General features: G+C 37.8%; 1 protein-coding gene and 1 pseudogene across 8 annotated transcripts in view; one reads left to right on the top strand and one right to left on the bottom strand.

Annotated features, from left to right (window-relative positions):
- Positions 1-525: 525 nt before the first annotated feature.
- LOC101407708 (voltage-gated hydrogen channel 1 pseudogene) lies at positions 526-1480 on the bottom strand (annotated as a pseudogene).
- Positions 1405-21237, top strand: part of LOC101406143 (uncharacterized) — a 65885-nt gene continuing 46052 nt past the window's right edge. For 5 of the 8 annotated variants that reach the window (XR_015553490.1, XR_015553488.1, XR_015553487.1 and 2 more), the window contains exons 1-6: positions 1405-1505; positions 2348-2631; positions 3825-3950; positions 8298-8453; positions 9456-9596; positions 11726-12755. Coding sequence is in view for 1 of the 8 variants with exons in the window: in XM_087436275.1 (XP_087292401.1) it covers positions 11776-11863; positions 12612-12755 (232 nt within the window). In the remaining 7 variants the exon portion in view is untranslated. Of the gene's footprint in view, positions 1506-2347; positions 2632-3824; positions 3951-4528; positions 5197-8297; positions 8454-9455; positions 9597-11725; positions 12756-21237 lie in introns of those variants that run through there. The other 3 variants (XR_015553489.1, XR_015553491.1, XM_087436275.1) reach the window with 3 other exon arrangements.

Below are 21237 nucleotides of genomic sequence, written 5' to 3'. Positions count from 1 at the left end.
AAATGTTGTCAGGTGGCAGAACTAGGTGGAACCAGCTAGAAGCTCGATGATGCAGAGGAGGGGGCTGGGTGCCCAAGAACAACCTCCCTGGGGGAAATTGTGATAAGAGAAGCTGTTTAGAACAGCTTGGAAATATAGAAGACTTTTTTAGAATGGGCTGGTAGCTAAGGTAGCTTCCTTTTTTTTTTCTTTTGTCTTTCAGAGTGCTCATATGAAAGGATGCACTGGTTCCTCAATATACATGTGAAATGTGAAAACTGTACATTTGATGAGATTAAATTTATATACAACTAGTGATTGTCCAGCTTTGTTCATTTTCAAGCAAGAGTAAAGTGTTCAATATGTGAAGATACAGTTTGGTACCTTTGCTATTACACAGTGTGGGGTGGGACTGGGATGGGAAGCCCTTGGTCAGACCAAGGGAGAAACAGAGCCTTCCGAAAGGCTGTGTCCCCCGGGATCCCAACTGGGCAGGAGTGAGACCAAGGCATGGAAGCAAGCCTCTCCCCCAGAGGGCCCCCAGAGAGGCCAGCGTCCTTCCCAGCACAGGCACAGGCCCCGGAAGCAAGGTCTTCTGAGGTGGAGTGGGTCCCCGTCTAGTTCACCTCACCAAGGAGTCCGTGCTGTTGCAAGAGCTTGTTCAGTCTTTTAATTTCTTGTTCCTTCTCGGTGCAGCTGAATTCAAGGTGTTGGACCTTGGCGGCCAATTGTATGTTCATCTGTTTTAACCTTAACAGCTGCTGTTCTGAACGTGTCTTAACGGAGATAATTATCCCGTTAATGATCCGGGCCACCTGCCACAGCCGGAGCAGGATCAGCAGGCCGAGAGCCTCGAACTCATGCTCCTGGAACAGGAGGACGATGTCGAGGATGAACGAGACCACCACGACGATGGTGTCCAGGATTTCAAACTTGTGGTGAAAGAATTCGAAGTGGAAGACAAAGATTTTAAAGAAAACTTCCATCATAAAGAAGGTCAGGATGGCAGTGCTCATGTAGTGGAACACCCGGGCGGCATGGTTATTCTTGTCGGGCTGGATGATCTTCAGGTCCAGAATGAGCTCGGCCAGCACCAGGAGGGCATCCAGAATGACCAGGTAAATGATGATGACCTGAAACCTGTGGGAGCTGAAGAGCTTCCTCAACGTGGTCCTAAAGTCTAGGGGCGGCCTGGGCGCGGGGGCAGGGGTGGCAGTTGCATCAGCAGCTCTGCCCTCCTCGCCAGAGGCTGGTGTTGGCGCCGGCTGCTCCTCCTGCTCCTCCTCGTCCTCTTCATTCTCCCATTTCTTGTAGTTGATGTTCCAGGCATGGCAGTCGTCCCCCACGACGGTGAAGTGCTCATCCTCAGGAACTTGCTCATCCTCTCGGCGGGAGCCACCCTGGCCCTGCGGGTGACTGTCTGTGACTTGAAACACCTTGCCGTGGCGGAAACATTCTGAACAGGCGTTGTCCCTCCTTCCTTGTCATCCCAGGAGGCCATTCTCCTGTCGTCTCCGGATCTGGGTGTAAGTTCTGGCTCTGCCTCCTTGGCTGTGCGACTTGTGGCAAGGGGCTTGGCCCTCCGAGTCTCAGTTTCTTCACGGCACTGCACGCCCGCGGCCCCCGCAGCGACTGCGAGCTGGGGCCACCCCGCCCCGCCCCCCCCCAGCCCGCGGCCCCCACCGGTGCCCTTCCTTCTTTAGGGAAGGAAGCCCCTGGGCCATGGTCCTCAAAAGTTGGCTCATAATAAACTCACCCCAATTTTGATTTATAGAGTGATTATGGATTATTTACGTCAACAGGGGTTTGAGAATAATAAATTGAAGTTTATTAGCCATGTCAGTGTTTTGCAACCTTTTTTTATGTTGTGGAACACATACAAAACGCTATTTGTACAAAACCTTGAGGTAAATGGAGGGAGCAAGACAGGAACACAGCAGCCCCGGGCCTCACCCAGCTACCCCAAGGACCGGGTGATCAATATCTCAGCACACCTGTAACCCCTTTGTGGCTCCCCAGTGTGTCTTAGGCCTTAGTGAGCTCGGAGCTGCAGGACCTTGAGTAAGTTACTTCACTTTTCTGGTTTCCAGTTTCCTTATCTGCAAAATGGAGATAATTCCTACCTTATGGGGTTGATGTGGGTATGAGAAAATGTACATAAAATACGTTGTGCAAGACTAGGCACTTAGTATATATTCAATAAATGTTAAGTTGCTGTCGTTATGGCTGCTAACAGTAATAATAAAAAGCAAAAGGGAAGGGTTTGAATTGAAAAATTTTAAAAACACATAGAAACAGTGTTCTGAGACCTTGCTTTCTTATTTTGCGTTGTATTTTTCATTCTTTTTTCTTTAATGCATCTTTCTAGGACAAAAAATAATATCCAAAGATATTTTGGCACTAACAATGTGATCTATAGCAAGAAAGATGAACAGTCTATTCCAACCCAGGAGATTTATAAGGAGACGAGAGCCAAGACAGTGTAAAGGAGAATACGAAAAAAGACTTGTTAAATATTATGAAGGGCATGAAAGTTGAGTTAAGCACAGTAAATGTACAAACCACAAAGCCACCCAACAGAAGACAACTGAAAAGTTTGGAGGCCACAGTTGGCAGGCTTCCAAGGGCTCCAGAAGATGCCCCAAAGGAGGGGTAAATTAAATTGCTATTTGAATGTTTTTCTTTGAAAGTAATTTTTGAAACTCTTTTCTTTTTCTTTCAGAAAATCATTTTTTTAAATTAGAGTACATGGGAGGTACTGAATTAGTGAAGACTATATATCAGTTTGTAAACACAGAGACTCTAATAATTACTTGAGAAAAACTGTTATTCTATATTTAAATAAGAAGGGGACATCTGTATACAATCTAGAGAGAGGAAAAGAGTAGTGATCTAATTGAGAATTTCACACATTGCCTTACATATTCATCAGTGTTATTAACTGCCAATTAATTGCCTCTTTAAGGTGTAAATTAACAAATTATTTACATCCTAACTTGAAAGTAGCTTTGTGTTTCTGAAGGACTTGTTTATTGGAAATTTCCATTTTAAAAATTCCACCTAGGATAGAATTTTAGCAAGTTGATTACAACTATTTTATGTGACTTTCTTTGAACAGTAATCATCAGTGCTCTCAGCCTATGTGGTTTCCTCAAAATATTGTGTTTACTTGTGCTTGCCAAAGTGATTCTAAGTGCAGTCAGTGATATTTTGGCATCATGTTGCAGTTTAAATGGCAGTTTTGTTGTAGTAATACATAAATGATGTGTCTTAAATTGATGACATCATCGATTCAAGTGATAAGGTATGTGGCTTTAAGATGCCCATCTCTTTTAGCACAATCAACAGTGTAGATTTCAGTTTCCCAGAGTAACTTAAGTTTTTATGGAACTTCTTAGTTTCTACATTGTATCACATTGTATCAAAACTACTCCTGGAAAACACAGTCGGGTTGTAGAAAGTAAGCTCATTTAAAGTGATATGCCCATAATAGGTACCTCCTCCTCCTTTTTAGAAACAAAACAAAACAAAAAAATTCTATATGAGTATATAGAATTAGATAATACACGCACATACATATGTATACTTACCAAGAGTGAGATTTTTTTGGCTCCCAGACCTGTTTATGACCCATTGTGCTTTTCATTATAATTATACAATTTAATTAACTATTATAGAAATGGTTAAAATGAGTTGAATGCTTTGCAAAAATTCAGTAATGGTAATTTTTAAAATTGCTTTCAAATTAGGTATGAATGAGACAAGCATAAAAATCTAGAAAAATTCTGCCCTCAGATTGTTTTGTAAGCATTTTTAAGTTCTTGCTCCATATTTCTACTTTAAAGAAACCAAAATTGGAAGTATTGGAGGATGTACTATGAGTGTGGTGTATATATCAAGGATATATCTTGGAACTTCTCTCAGTGGTCTTATGTTCAAAGAAGAGGCTTTGGTCCTACATCGAAAGATCGGTAAATGAGGTACATTTCTTTTGAGTTTTAAAAGATATATCTTTTAATGATTTTTGCCCTCCCTTCCTGTTTGTTAAGGGATTCCAGATGTACAGATTTGGGTTAATCATCATCTTTGATTCATGATGCACTGTCATCGTTGTTCCATGCATACCCTGCTTTTGGTTTCTTTATTTGTATTATATATTGAACCCCATCAATATAGTTACCATGGTTACATAACAATTGCCCCAAAATTTAGCGGCGTAAAACAACCATTTTTTTTTTAATCTTTTTTTTTGTTTTTTAGGAAAGGGAGAGGGATGAGGACCTAACAACAAAGTGGTGGTGGGGGAAGGGGAATGGAGGTGAGAAAGGTAGGGAAGGAAAGATAAAAGAGAATGTAGGAAAAAGGGGAGTGCAGGAAGAAAAATATTAAACAGTGTAAGGAAAAGGGAGGGCGAGGGGAGAGAGAAGGGAGGGAGGGGAAGAGGACAAAGGCAAGAGGGGAGAGAGGAGGGGGCAAAGGAGGAGAGGTAACAGGAGAAAGGGGAGGGTGAGGGAGAAGACAGGAGGAGAGCAAAGAGGGCTGGAAGGGAGGGATAAAACCACCATTTTTTATGCTCGTGGATTCTGTGGGTCAGCAGTCTGGGCAGAGCCTGGTGGAGAAGGCTGATTTCTACTCTGCGATGTCTGGGGCCTTAGTTGGAAGACTTGGACGTCCACGGGCTGGAATCATCTGAAGGTTTGCTCACTCGTAGGTCTGGCAGTTGATGCTGGCTATTAGCTGAAATCTTAGCTGGGACTTAGCAGAAACACCTACGTGTGGCCTCTCTGTGTGACCTGGGCTTCCTCACTGTGTGGTAGCTGGGTTCCTTTCAGTGGCAGTGTAGCAAGGTTTTGGAAGAGCATGTCTGACCAGAGATATTGCTCTCTCTTTTCTGAAAATATAATCTGCCACACCTGGTAAGCTGATAGCTGTAGGTGTCAGCTGTATTGTAGGCAACATTATCATGCTAAAATTGACCCCTGATTGATTGCATCTGGATTGGGAGAACTCTGAGGTACCTTATGGGGACACCATACTTAGGGCTTCCTTAAGTGCATTTACTCTCGTACTGCATGTCCATTGTAGGGACCCTGGAAACTCTGCCTGTGGCCTTGTTACAGGAGATATCGGTTCCTGTGGGGCCACTGAGCCAGGAGACTCCCAAACCTCTGTGATGGCTCTTGGATGGCTGCATGAAGTGTCACCAACATAAGTGCTGTAAGGACTCCTGCCGAGAGGGACACTAAGACTGCCCCGCCAGCCTGCTGTGGTTCTGTCCTTTGTCTTTCTGAGTAGATGGGCCAAGCGTGTCAGGTAGTTTTGTGAGTCTGAAGGTATTATGGAACTGAACCAGACCCCTGGTGGATGCAGCAGTAACCAAAATTGCTAGCTCCTGTTTTAACTTTTAACCAAGCAACTGCCTGCTCTGATCATTCAGTAAGAAAGCTTCAGTTATTACTCAGTTAATTAATCTTCTACTTGAAATTTAGATTATTTCTAGTTTGTCATTAGTATAAAATGATGCTATGATTAACATCATTCATTCATTCATTCTTTCAGCAACTTTCAGTTGCCATTATATCTCAGGCACTGTCCAAAGTGATGGAAGTAGAACATTGAACAAAACAAAGTGTCTACACCATACATTATGGTGGAGGGAGAGGTGATGGTGGCTGCGGGAGAGGGGGTGTACTTACACGACACACACGCACACACAAAGTATGTCAGATGATGAAACATGAAGAAAAATAAGAGTGATGGGGCAGGAGAGATGCTATTTTTAAGAAAGTGAGCAGGGAAGAACTCTTGTAACGTAACATTTGAGCAAAGACCTGAAATAAGGTTAGGGATAAAGACATGCAGATACCTTTTAGGCACAGGGGATGGAACTGCTTAGACCTTGAGTTTGGAGTGTGCTGTATCCCTCAAATTCCACATAGCTGTTTATTTTCTTTAGACAAATATTCCTTGAAGTGGAATTGCTAGGTCAAAGATTTTGCATATTTTTTAGGCTTTTGATATATGGGACCAATTTGCCTGCCAAAAGTTATGCCATTTTGTATGTCCACCTAATAGTATCTTTCCCCTCATCAGGATTCCTTTTCTGAAATTATATATGTCATACAGTTCATTTTAAAGAAATTCAGAAAGTACAGAAGGGTATAAAGTGAAAAAGTATGTATTCATGAAATAGTCTGATTATAGGGTAGAAGAGATTGTTACAAGATATTTCAACAAGTTTCCATCAGCTTATTAAAGTCGATGTAGAAAGATCCCTGTATGTAAAAATTATCTTATTTCAATGACAGAGGCTCCTGCACAGTTTTTATTAATTAGAACATTTCAAATTATAAAGCCAGAAGCTATGACTGTAAAGAGCACCATTGTCATAAAATGCATGGTTCTAGAAATTCTAGAAAGAATATAGATGAATATTCATCTATATTCTTTGCATACTCTGATCAAATATATATATTAAAATTTGTGGGTAAACTTCACAAGTAGTTTATGAAAGAAAAAGTAGTTATGAAAGAAATTGGGATTAAGTTTAAGCCTTATTCACAGGTAATAGTTTTGAAAGTAGCACATTCCTTTTTAACTAATTGTTATATTTCCTCTTTTCATTCTCCTATTTTTCTTCCATTCCAGTCAGATTGTAGATGTCCATATCTTAGTAAGTAAGGTCCTTAAAATCTTTATCTGACAACTTCATGGATTTGGGAACTTTGATTTGTATATTAGACAACAGATCATAATATAGAAAGGCAGGTATAGTAAAACATTAATTTGGATCCTGCTCACTGAGATGGTAATTCTCAGTGAATTAAAAAACGTATGGGGCCGGCCCGGTGGTGTAGCAGTTAAAGTTTGGTATGCTCCCCTTCGGCAGCCTGAGTTCAGTTCCTGGGCTTGGAACCACACCAGTCATCTGTCAGTAGCCATGCTGTGACGGGGACTCACATGGAAGAACTAAAAGGATTTGCAACTAGAATTACAGCTATGTACTGGGGTTTTGGTGAAGAAAAAAAAGAAGAGAGAGAGAGAAAGATTGCCAACAGACGTTCCTCAGAGTGAATCTTCCCCCCCCCAAAAAAAGTGGCCAGCCCTGGTGGCCTATTGGTTAAGTTCAGCACACTCCACTTTAGAGGCCCAGGTTCGGTTCCCGGGCACAGACCTACACCAGCCATCTGTCAGTGGTCATGCTCTGCTGGCAGCTCACATACAAAAAGAGGAAGATTGGCAGCAGATGTTAGCTCAGGGCAAATCTTCCTCACCAAAAAAAAAAAGGAAATAATTTCTTTTTATGTCTGACATATTTTTCTATTAACTTCCCCTAATTTACTGAAGAGTAGGTTTTGTGTTTTTTTAGCTTTTTCTTATGGAAAACTTAAAAACATAAACAAAGTAAACAAAATCATTTAATGAACCCTGTATACCTGTCACCCAGCTTCAGTAATTATCAACATTTTGCTATTCCTGTATCATCTATGCCTTTACCCACTTTCCACCTCCTACTTGATGGTATTGATGATTTATGGGTGTTTTTTTTTTTCAGGTAAAATTTACATACATTGAAGTGTACAAATCTTAGGTGTAGGATTTTGACAAGTGAATATACCCATGTAACCCACACACTACCGAGACGCAGAGCATTTCCCATTTTCATCTTCCCCATCAGTAGCCTTCTGCCCTGAGGCAACCACTATTCTGATTTTTTACATCTTAGATTAATTTTGCCTGTTCTAGAATTTGATATAAATGGAGTCACAGAGTATATACTTTTTTTATCCAACTTCTTTCATTCAGTTTCATTCATGTTGTGGCGTGAGCTGAGTACTATTCCATTGCATGGATATATCACCAAAATTTGTTTATCTGTTCTCCTGAAATAGGTCTTTGGGTTGTTTCCAGTTTTAGGCTATTATGAATAAAGCTTCTATGAACAGGTTTAGCCACTCTTATATTTGCTTACAATATATATTGTTTTTGAGATAAAATGGCATCTAATTGAAAAATCTAGCAATTTATAATTTTTAAGGCTGATTCCTCACCTCTCCACCTTAATATATTGTTCTGAGTTAGTATTGTGCTTCAGCAAGTAGCCATTAACTTTAACCTTTAACATTTCAAAGTTTATATAAAACCGATACCTAATATTTGAGAATTCTTGATTTTGTTAGAAATTGAATTGAACGATACTCTTTTGAATGACAAAAGTTTCCTCTGAAAAAATCATTTTACTTTCCACTAAACTCACGGCATAATAAGTAATACGTTTTTTTTCTTTCTCATTTGTTTTTGTTTTTCATTTTCCGAAGCGAGTCCCTGAGTCCCAAGTTGGTGGCCGCTGCATCTGGCGTTGCAGATTCTCTTGCTTTTGACAAGCAGACAACCAAGTCGGAGCTGCTCAGGCAGCTCCAGCAGCACGGGGAAGACGCAAGGGCACAGAAGGATGGAGAAAGACCTAAAATTAGGTTAGTGAATCAAATAGTTATGCCAGTAAGGCTGCTATCTCAAAATAGGTTGTTTTTTATGTGACTGGTGAGTAATATACATAATATATTCATTTATATATAAAATATACCTCATAAATGGAATATTAGCAATTTGATTTTTTTTTAAACTCATGTCTTAAGTAAGATTGCAGTTTTTAAAAGACCAATTGAATGGTTAAACTTTTCTTTTGAGAAATTACACAATTTTTTGTCTCTGAAAAAGAAATGATAAATTTAGTAATGTTATTAAAAATAAATAAATAAGTAACAGAACAAGACAGTTTCTCTGAGAAGATTAATTTTTTTCCAGTTAAATAATTTGCTGGTCTTATGCACAGTATGATATTCTTCAGGCATGTTTCCTTCTCTTTTCCCCCTTATTCTTAGGTTTTAGCTGACGTCTTTCCACCCATCTTCTCATCTCTCATTACTTTAGGCCAGGTTATATCAGCTGCTGCCGAAATGTCGTCAGTGGTGGCGCTGCTTTGTTTTAGATCATGATCTAAATCACTCGTTCTCAATGAGCACGTGTACCAGATGTATCTTGGGAAGTTAAAAATACAGATGACTGGACTGTCAGATCACTCATTTTATTTGTATTTGCACAAAAGCAAGGCAACAAATAAATGTGGCTCAATTTCAACTTTAGTTTTTTAATCTAGGCGAATACAGATATTGACTGTATATCAAGTTCTCTGGATAGTTGATGATTTTTCATAAGTGACACTTTTAATTTATGTTTTAAATGAACATTTCGGAAGAAGATCTTTAAAAGACAGAAGGAATCATAAATCTTAGTGGTCTGTGGAATGTGACTGTTACTGTGTGACATATAATCTTTTATCTAAACATAACTTTTTGTGTTGTATTAGTGCATAGAAGTAAAGTATGAATTAAGTGATATGAATCTCATGTTTAAGAAAGTTCATTACTATTCTGTAGCTAAAGTATGTAATACACTTGACCTTTTTCTTATTTCAGTTTCAGTAATGTAATATCAGATATGAAAGTTGCCAGATCTGCCACAGCTAGAGTTAGTACAAGACCGGTGCCTTAGATTCCATTTGATGAAGGATCTGACGATTATGTTGGCCAGGAGAAGACCGTTGATCTTAGAAAAAGGTATTGAAGCCTTGCAGTCTGTTTGGTTTTGTTGTTTAACTGTAGATTTACTTTATCTGATCAATCTGATCTGATCAATGTCTGAGCATTATGGATGCATTTTATATCTATCTTCTCACTCACTGTGTACCATTTCTTAGAGAGGGAAGGATGTTCTGGGTTCAGCAGTCCTACACTTTTCTATACCGTAAATCAAAATGGGCCCTGCCTCGCATTTACCCACAATGAATAGGTCTCCTGGTTTAGAATAAGCGGAGCTGACTGAATTCTGAACAAACGAACATTTTGTAGAGAAGCATTATTTTTCATTCTGATTCTGATTATGTGCCTATGATGTATATTCATATACCCTTTATATTTCTTTATATAATCATCTTTCTTCATACCTTAGAGAAATAACCCACCATCAAAAAAAGAAAGAAATCCATTATAATACCTTAAAGTAGTAGATTATTTGTGGTGATTTGAATTTGGTAATTTGCAGTTCTTAGAGATGCTAAGCCATGCCTTACGTAGTTGTTTTATAATAGAAAGCTGTCTGTATTTACATAAAATTTCTGTTCGTTCTCTCTTTCAAGTCCATGAAGTGATAGTTGGGGAGGGGGAACCAGATATTTAGCATGGTCTGAGAAAAACTAACCCATCTTTTATAGCAGGATATGCTCACAATTGGAGTATTTTCAATGTGTTGTGTATTCCATGGATTATGTTTTAAGTATAATCTCAGCAACTTGAGTTAGCTCCTTCTGGGTATTAAATTACTAATTGTACAGGAAGATTGGAAAAAATGGTCGGTAGTTAACAAAGGAAGTTCAAGAGGTTACAATAACTTTGGAAGATTATTTGAATTACTAAAGTGCTTTTATATGTGTGACACATTACTGAATAAAACAGAATGTGTACTTGGATTTTTACTTAAGATTTCTCGAGAATATTTAACTTCAGTCTTCTTTGAAATCATTCCATGCAACTATATTGGGATGCTATATCATACTTTGATTTTTAGTGATATTAACTGTCACTAAAAATTAGAAGGTGACAAGGGAGAAGCTAAAAAAGTAGGAAAGGGGTTTATGTGCATGTAATGACTGTACTAAAAAGCTGACTAGGGCCGGCCCCGTGGCTTAGTGGTTAAGTGTGCGCGCTCTGCTACTGGTGGCCCGGGTTTGCATCCCGGGCGCGCACCGACGCACCACTTGTCCGGCCATGCTGAGGAGGCATCCCACATACAGCAACTAGAAGGATGTGCAATTGTGACGTACAACTATCTACTGGGGCTTTGGGGAGAAAAAGGGGAAAAAAAAAAAGGCTGACTAAAGGGCTCTAGAAAAAGGGGAAGCAATAGTGAGCTACCAGGTTGTTCACCCTCCTCTGACCTGGGGAAGCCTGAGACACTCCAGGCCTGGACTGGTCACCAGAAACATGCCTTGGACCGATTCCTTCAGTTAGAGCCGGAGAGGTGTGAGTCACAGAGCCCTGGCTTTGGAGTCACCTTGGCCTCCCTCAGAATCCCAGCGCTGTGCCACTGACTAATTCTGTGCCTGGGGCAACTTTCACAGACCCATCAGTCTGTTTCCCCATCTGTAAAATGCTGAAAGTGAAAATAATACCTGGCATATATTTGGCTTTCAATAATTATTTATTGACTGAATGAATGAGTTTTTCTGTCCCGTGATTCCCACATTTTCCTCACCACTAAGTTCTTACCACTGCTGCAAGGGATATAGTCATAGACCCTACTGCTTATCCTGGAGTAATTTAGAGCTGAGAGGCCGTATATTAGTGGAAAGAGTTTTGGTGGTGGGTAGATCTGGACTACTCAAATTCAGATTCTGCTGTACTAACCTCTCTGAGTCTCCCTTTCCCCACCTATAAAATGGGGCTAATACATACATCTCAAAGATTAAATGAGGTAATGTAGTTAAAGTATCAGGCACAGTGCCTGGAACACTGGACATTCAATAGTTGCAGCTGTTACCAGTGGTGATGATGATCATGGAAAGACATAAGTTGATCAGTGTTCACTGAATAAATTAAGAAAATGACCATGATAAGTTATTTTCCTGATATGATTACTCTGTAAATGTGGCTAATTAGGCCTAACTGCTGTGATCTTTCCTCTATGTCAGATGTTCTAGGCCAACATACTCAATATCCAGCAGTCAGTGTGTGGTGAGGCATGGTCACACATGAACTTTCATGTACAAGTCTTTGTGTGGACATATGTTTTCTTCTGGGTAAATATGTGGGAGTAAAATTGTTGTATGGTAAGTGTATTCTTAACTTTTTCAGAAACTGCCAAACTGTTTTCCAAAGTGGTTGTACCATTTTCCATTTCCACCATCAATGACTAGTGGGAATATGACTTATTCTTGAAAGATGTCTTAAATTCCCAAAGCAAATAAATGATTGAAAGGTAATATGATGGAAGCTATAAGCTAACATTATATTACCTTACTCATAGAGTTGGTTGTGAAAGATTAAATGAACTAATGCATAAGCATTTAGCATAGAGTAAGAGCTCAGTATCCATTAGTAGTAGTAATATCATCATTGTTATTAAATTATGTTAATTTAACTTCTTTGGTCTTAGTAGTACATTAATGACTTATATTGACAGACTAAAAATAAACAGGCGGGACTTGAAAAATCAAAGTGACATATTGTATAAAAAATACTCACATTCATTCACATTCACATTCATTTAAACATCCTTAAACAAAATAGGCATTTCTTTTTTCCTTTCCAGTAGAGGGGACAGTGAGACTTTAGGGGTTGATTACCTAACATTATAGTAAAACAAAAGTTAAGGCTTGCAATTGTTGTAGTTGTAGTCTTTATATATCATTTTTGTTTCAGCTTTAGCTCTTAGAGAGTGACCTTTCATTATATACTGTTCAATTATGAGCTTCAAGGTCTGAAAATGTATTACCAATTCAGAGTTGATCGTAACATTTTTAGAAATAAAGATATTTACATTGACTTGTGCTTATTTGGAATGTTTTTATTATGCAGAGACAGCACCTTCACTGTGGGATGTGGAATTTGCTAAGCAGTTAGCCGTAGTAAATGAACAGCCCTTTCAGCGTGGTTTTGAACAGATGATCCAGTGGACGAAAGAGGGGAAACTGTGGGAGTTCCCAGATAACAATGAAGCAGGTAAGTCTTAACTTCAGACCTTTGTAAAATTCTGTGATTGAGAGTAAATTGGGCAGGTGTTCAATTATAGAGTCTAGATATTTACATGAATTTCGAAACTTTGTGTAAACATCTTTGTGGTGTCCTAAAAGAAATCTGACAGTGTTTCTTGTTGTTGTTTTCATTTTATTGAGGTCATAATAGTTTATAACATGGTGAAATTTCAGTTGTACGTTATTATTTGTCAGTCATCATATATATGTGCTTCTTTAGCCCTTATGCCCAACCCCCAACCCCCTTCCCCTCTGGTAACCACTAATCTGTTCTTTTTTTTTTTATGAGGAAGATCAGCCCTAAGCTAACATCCATGCCAATCCTCCTCTTTTTGCTGAGGAAGACTGGCCCTGAGCTAACATCTATTGCCAATCATCCTCCTTTTTTTTTCCCCTTTTTCTCCCCAAAGCCCCAGTAGATAGTTGTATGTCATAGTTGCACATCCTTCTTGTTGCTGTATGTGGGATGCCGCCTTGGCATGGCCGGACAAGCAGTGCGTCGGTGCATGCCCCGGATCTGAACCCTGGCCGCCAGTAGCGGAGCGCATGTACTTAACTGCTAAGCCATGGGGCCAGCCCCCACTAATCTGTTCTCTTTGTCCATGTGTTTGTTTATCTTCCACATATGAGTGAAATCATATGGTGTTTGTCTTTGTCTGTATGGCTTATTTTGCTTAACATAAAACCTGCAAGTTCCATCTATGTTGTTGCAAATGGGACGATTTTGTCTTTTTTTATGGCTGAGTAGTATTCCATTGTGTGTGTGCGTGTGTGTGTGTGTGTACCACATCTTCTTTATCCATTCATCAGAAGCAACTTGGGTTGCTTCTGCATCTTGGCTATTGTAAATAGTGCTGCAATGAACACAGGGGTGGATAAATCTCGGTGAATTGTTGCTTTCAAGTTCTTTAGATAAATACCCAGTAGTGGGATAGCTGGGTGTATGGTATTTCTATTTTTACTTTTTTGAGAAATCTCCATACTGTTTTCCATAGTGGCAGCACCAGTTTGCATTCCCACCAGCAGTGTGGGGAGGGTTCCCTTTGTTCAAACACAGCCTCTCCAACATTTGTTGTTTTTTGTCTTGGTTATTATAGCCATTCTAACAGGAGTAAGATGATATCTCATTGTAATTTTGATTTGCATTTCCCTAATGATTAGTGATGTTGAACATCTTTTCATGTGCCTATTGGCCATCTGTGTATCTTCTTTGGAAAAATACCTGTTCATATCCTCTGCCCATTTTGTGATTGGGTTGTTTGTTCTTTTTGTTGTCTACTGTATGGGTTGTTTGTTCTTTTTGTTGTCTAGTGTATGAGTTCTTTATATATTTTGGAGATTAACCCCTTGTCAGATAAATGATTTGCAAATATTTTCCCCCAGTTGGTGGGTTGTCTTTTCGTTTTGTTCCTGGTTTCTTTTGCCTTGCAGAAGCTCTTTAGTCTTATATAGTCCCATTTGTTTATTTTTTCTTTTGTTTCCCTTGCCCAAGTAGACATGGTATTTGAAAAGATCCTTTTAAGACTGATGTCAAAGAGTGTACTGCGTATATTTTCTTCTAGGAGTTTTATGAAGTCAGGGATTGTGATGCTTCCAGCTTTGTTCTTTTTTCTCAGGATTGCTTTAGCTATTCGGGGTCTTTCATTGCCCCATATGAATTTTAGGATTCTTTGTTCTGTTTATATGAAGAATGTCATTGGGATTCTCATTGGGATTGCGTTGACTCTGTAGATTGCTTTAGGTAGTGTGGACATTTTAACTATGTTTATTCTTCCAATCCATGTGCATGAGATATGTTTCCATTTCTTTATGTCTTCATCGATTTCTTTCAATAATGTCTTATAGTTTTCATTTTATAGGTCTTTGACCTCCTTGGTTAAATTTATTCCTAGATACTTTATTCTTTTTGTTGCAATTTGACAGTGTTTTTAAAAAGAACGTTGGGATTTCACTTAATTCTAGACGTTTGATGAGGAAAATGAAAAAGTAAAATTATATGACAGGAATGCATCATGAATTTCTATGATATAAAAGTGATGAGAACTGCAAATGATGACAGTTTTCTAGTTGCTAAGCAGGAGATTACGTGGTAAATCTTCTGATACATTAAATACTGGGTACGAGATTATACTTCAGTTTTGGAGAACACTACGACCTTTAAAGTCTTATGCCGGTATCTTTTATTCATAAAACCATTGAGTTAACGAGGTGCAAGTTTCTTGTACTCAAAGCCACTCAAAGCAATAATTTTAGGAGGCTTTGAAATGCTTTGGTTGCATACCTTAGATGCTTTCACGTGGTAATAAAATATTATCTACTTTTCTGGAGATTTTTCTGGAAATGTTACCTCTTTCTCAATCAAGGAAAGGAAAACAGTGTTAGTATGCTATTAATTTTTTATGACACCCATGTTTTCATCAGCTAAACATTTTCATTGAATTTTATAGATGTATTTTCAGTTAGAAGAGATTTGTTTACTTTTATGGTAAGATTAACTAGAAATTGCAAACACCTCAATAAGTCTTAGGAAAATGTAGTCCATATTTTAATTTTTGATAACTTTTCATTTGTTTGGATTAATAAATGGAATGGAAACTATAATGTCAGAAATATTTAGTCTTATATCTTCATAAAGTATTACTTTGTATAGGAAAACTTTAGAGACTTACAAATCCTTTAACAAATTCTTAATGTTTTGTATATTTGTATGGTATATGCAGTGATATAGTATGCTGTGTTTCATCTACTATATAATATGTATATTTCTTAAAGTATTATGGTTTCTGTACTCTGGAAGGTATCAGGGTAAGGTTAAAAAGAAACCCAAGGACTTTTTAGTTGTGCAAACCTGAGTGCAGATCCCAGCTCTGTCAATTATTAGCCATTTGCCTTTGAGGAAATTATTTAACTGCCTGAGCCTTAGTTTCCTTATCTGTAAAATTAAAGATACCTCATTGGATGAATATAAGAATTAAATAAGATAAAGTTATTGAGTTGCTCAGCACAGTTCTTGGCATAAATGCATATGAATAAATGTTAATTCCTTTCCCCTCCTGTGTGATCAGAGAATTTAAAAGGAGCCAAAAGCTAAAAAAATACATGTCTGATATTAAAGGAAGATTTCCTATTTGATGAAACTTTTGGGTGTCCCAAGTCCTCATGTTTAAAAACGTGATTTTAAAACCCAGTATTGAGGTAAAATAACTGACTTCATTTAGGAAAGACAATGAAGTGTATAGTGGTTAGGAGTTCAGGTTTCTGAGTTATAAACTTAATCTCTTGAGCCTCACTTCCCCATCTATAAAATGATGAGAATAATAATAGAACTTATTTTATGAGCTGCTTCTGCGGAACAAGTGAGATTATACAATTAGAGATTATCATCACCATCATCATCCCTGTTTCTACAGCAACAGTATTGTGAGGGGATTTGCTACTGTAACTGTTTTCTGTTCTGTACTCTAACACTTTTAAATCTTAAAATATTAGTGAGGATATTATGTATATTCTGGGAACCACCAAATATAGGGTAATAGGAAAGCATGAATTGGTGGTACATTGTCATCAACAGTAAAACACTTCAAGTTCATCAAAATCTTGAGTGTCCAAACTCCAAGGGAATTTATCTTAAATTTGACTTGGTTTTTGAGAAAGTTTAATTTCTAAAAGAGGAAAAACACATGTTTTTTGGTCAGGTTGGGAAGATAAATGTGACAAGTATCCATATACACTGTACATGTTATTGATGCTTCAGAGTTGGAAAGGGAGATATCTCACTTCCAGCTCCTTAAGGCAATTGTTATCTGAATGAAAAACAGGAAAGGAACTGTGGACACTTTGTCACCCTGATCACTCCCCTCAACACACACTTAGGAACTTCTGGATCCTTACAGACTGGCAGCAGAACCTGGAGCCTCAACAGTTCAGTAGCTTACTTTTATATTTGTTATACTTAAATTTTAAGATTAATAATTAGCTTCATGAAGATTTACTTTGATACTTTTTGGGAAAGACGTTTTATTTTTAGGGGTTTGTGTCAGTTTTGCAACATAATTCTGAAAATGACACAATAACACGTCCTATGTTTACAATTTACTTCCCAGTGTTGTTTATTCATTATATAAAAAATTATGATTTGTTGTTTTGCCACTTAAAATGTATAAACTATTTTTCCAATTCAAAGTAGTTTTTTTTCAGTTTGTGTTTTAAGAACTGGTTTGCCCCTTCTGTTGTGCTTTGCCAGCGTGGAGATTTACAGGAGCCATTAGTTGGAACTGTTCTCACTTAGATTTTGTACTATTTGTTATATGTTGGATTGATAATAAAATCACTTTTATTTTAGCTTTGACTTTAATTAAATTTAATCACATTTTACCACTACCCAATTAACAGAGTCTTGCTCTTGAATATCCATTAGCCATATATATGCCACCAAATTAAGGATGTTTTGGAAATGCTTTCCAAGAGTAATTCTCAATGTAGTGGCTTCAGTGGGCAAGAAAGCTCATTCAGGGATGTTAATCACACTTTTGTTTTTATTCTTCAGTTGGTTTAAACTTTTTCAGTTCTAATGTGCCATCCTCTGCTATGGTATCTAGAACATAAGCTAGCAAGAATAGTTAGGAAAGTTCAGAATTATAAACTTCTAAAGAGGGCTCTATTGTTTTGTGGGGAGGTATAGTGTGGAGAAAATTAGGGCAAGTATAAAGATTATTAGGTATCTGTTGATAGTTTTAGATGAGATGATGACCTATGAACAAAAGCCTCAAAGTACTGACAGGACAAGAAATAATAGATTTGACAATACACAGAAGTGGAGACAATTCAAAATGAAAGTGACTGAATTTGCTTCTGTGCTATAATATACCCTTGTCAAAAATAATTGGTCATTGCTATTAACTGGTATTGGACCATATTTTTAGCTGTATTTAGTAATATTAAATTGCATTCAGTAATATTTAAAGCTGAGTTAGACACAGAATTAACCTGTGTCACCTTAGTTGATTGTATAACATATGGAATTTCCTTCTTGTATTTAATTTTCCACTCTTATTTTGTCTTTATTATGTTTCTTTTGTTTATTAAAAAGTATTTTAAATTGCATAGATAAATATATGAAAATTTACTTGCAAAAAGTCAAATAATACGAAAGAATAGAGAGTATACTTTACCCCTCACTTCTCTTCCCTTTTCCTGAAACAACCATTGTCTGTAGTTTGATAGGTGTCCTCTCAGTCCGCTTTAAATGGCACTTACACGTTTATCTGTTGTTTCGTTTTGACCTGTGCGGGCCCATACTATACATGTATTGTCCTGCGCCAGTTTTTTTTCATTTAGCAATATGTCTTGAAAACATTTTCTTGTCAGTACATAGAGATCAACTTTATTCTATTTGTTTTATAGTTCTATAAAATAGAACTACTTTATATTTAATAGTTCTATAGTATGCCATTGCATGAATGCACTGTAATTTATTTTAACATTTTTCTATTGATGCATGGAGCTGTAGTGAAACCTTTTATATCTGTCCTTCTGTACATGTTTGAGTACTTTTAGTTCCTAGAAGGGTCAAACAATAGGTATATTTTACATTGCAATAAGCATTGACACATTCTCTTCTAAAAAGATAGGCAGTTCACCATCCAACCAACTATATGAAAATCCTATTTCTCCACACCTTACCTAATGTTGAATATTTATTAATCTTTCAAATATTCAGGGCAAAAAGTGGTATCATTGGTGTTTTTATTTGCATTTCCTGGATTGCTAACCAGATTGTGCATCTTTTTGTATGTTTACTGGCTATTTTGTATTTGTTCTGTGACTTATGTCTTCATATCCTTTGACTTTCTGTTGAGTTGTTTTATCAGTTTGTAGGAACTTGATATATTATAGACTTTAGTACTTCAACTGGTACATAGTTGGAAATATTGTCTCACAACTGCCTCTTTTCTTTCTTTTTAAATTGATTTTTTTAAATCGTAGTAAACTTATAGTTTAATATAAAGCAATTCTTTTTGTTACCTAATCAGGCCTGTTCTCAGAGCCAACCTCTTTCAATCTTGTAGCTCTATTTTATTTTTTACATTTCTAAATTATGTGCTTAATTCTGTTATCCATTTTAGATATTATCTAGTGTGTGTATCTTCCCCTCATCCTCTCAATATAGGTATATCACAGTTTTTGATCTGTATTGATTATTTACATTAGTATGACTATAATATTTATAAGTTTCAGAACAATGAAATCCTTAGTAAGGGATTTTATTTGTTTAAAATCATTGTTCTAGGCACCATTGAGGCCTTTAACCTGGCAACTTTATTCTTCCGTTCTGGAGAAATTTTCTTTTATTATTTATTTGATAATTTAGGCCTCTTAATCTCTCTTCTCTATCTCTTTTGTTCTATGCTCTGGGAACATTCCTCAACTTTATCTTACAACTTTCTCTTGGTTTTTTTGTTTCTAATATCATATTTTTAACTTCTAACCTCTCCCACCTTTTTAAAAATTGTTGCTGTTAGTCTTCATATTAGATTGATTTTCTTCTGCTACCCACATTCTTTTAGCTTCCTCAAAGTTTCTTTTTGTTTTGGAGTTTGTATTAGGTTAACGCTGGCTGCTGTTTTGTTGAAACCCCATAAGTGCAATTGTTAACAGGATAGAAATTTATTTGATATAATGGTTCAAGTTCCGGATCAGGAAGCAGTTGTGCTGCACACAGTTATCCAAGGATCCAGGTTTCTTCCATTCTGTCTTCCCTCCCATAAGATGTTTTCCTCATGTACGTCATTAAAGATGAAACACAGGAGCATTGTGCTCAGGCTTGCAAGAAGGGGAAAGGAGGGTACAGTGTAAGCAATTCCACTGTCTTAAAGGCTCTGGCTTGAAAACGTCACACATCACTTCTGTTCATGTTCCATTGGTGAAAATGTAATCGTATGGCCATGCCATACGGGGGGCTGGAAAATGTAATGTTGCTGAACAGCGACATAACAGGTTTTTAATTCTTCTACTTTGATAAAAATGGAAAATGGAGGGGCCGGCCCTGTGGCCTAGTGGTTAAGTTCAGCATACTCTATTTCGGCAGCCCAGGTTTGGTTCCCGGGTGTGGACCTACACCACTCGTTTTCTCTACAAAATAGAGAAAGATTGGCATGGATGTCAGTTCAGGGTGAATCTTCCTCAGCAAAAAAGGAAAGTGGATTTTGATAGGTGGATGTCAGTTTCTGCTAAGGTGTTTGTCACTTATTTTAGAGGCTTTCCTAAAACGTCTCCTGTTCTTTGGATGTTTGTTCATACTTTAGAGTTCAAGACCATGAAACACTGTTTATTGGATTTGTGTGCATGATGAGACTTGTCAACTTGGTGGGCTTCGTTTCAGAGGAGTTGGGAAGAAGCCAATGTGGAGACCATCACAACTCCATATTCATAGTTCTTTTCATTGAGTCTCTCCAGTGAGAAATCTTCCAACCACTGACTTGGGGCTCTAGGCCTTGGCTGTGCTGAGAACTGTATAGGGGAGGGGATAGGGGGGTGTCTCACCATTCGGCGTACAGACTTTCACTTAATCCCCCTCTTTTCAGTTCAATGATTTATTCCTTTTTTGCATTTTAATTTCTCCCAAAAGTAAACTGCCCATCTTCTTTGGGAATGGATAGTGTAGTCGTCTAGAGGTGCAGGTGGAAGATGGGACATGGGAGATCTAACTATTCCCTAAACCAGTTTTGATTAATCCTGTTTTTTGTCCCTTATCCCCACTCCTAATTTCAGTGGTATGTGGTGCCTCTAATTCCTGAAGCCTTTGAAGTCTGTTTGCTTCTTATTGTCTTCCCCATCTACAGGTATTTGGTTTTAGCATCTTCGACTCTGCTAAATCAGTTCCTACTCATGTGTCCACTTTCCTCCTTCTCAAGTTTTGCTGATATCACCTGTCTGTTGTTCTCTTTGTCTTTGTGCTTTTATACTTTTTATTCTTTTTACTGCCATTTAGTAGGTATCACAAGGGAGTGGAGATTTAAAAAGTGTGGGTTCAATCTGCTACGTTTTAACTAGAAGTCCTTGCCACTTATCTTTGAACTGTTTAGAAATGTCTTTAACCAACAGAGATTTTAATTTGTACATAGTCAGATCTGTTAGCCTTTTCCTGTTTGATCTCTCTGAAACTTACTTTCTGTAGAGTATCCTCTCTAGCTCTCTCTCTCTCCCCCTTTGTTTTATACTTGCCAGTACCACTTGGCTCTCCTTCATTCATTGACTCCTCCAGGAAGGATCTATTCATTATGTCCTCCTGGAGCATTCTAAATTAAAAGATTGTTTATCTCTCATCTAGAGCAAGAGTAATAAGAAATAAGATTACCTATGCCCTTTTTTAGATGCTCTATTCTCCTTATATAGCATAGTCATAATTGCGATGCCCATCTACCCCATTAGAACTTCATGTGTGTCAGAGA

This window comes from Ceratotherium simum, chromosome 10 (genome assembly GCF_057802395.1).
Source record: "Ceratotherium simum simum isolate JZ-2026a chromosome 10, ASM5780239v1, whole genome shotgun sequence".
Lineage (NCBI taxonomy): Eukaryota > Metazoa > Chordata > Mammalia > Perissodactyla > Rhinocerotidae > Ceratotherium > Ceratotherium simum.
This window is presented reverse-complemented; position numbering and strand designations above follow the sequence as displayed.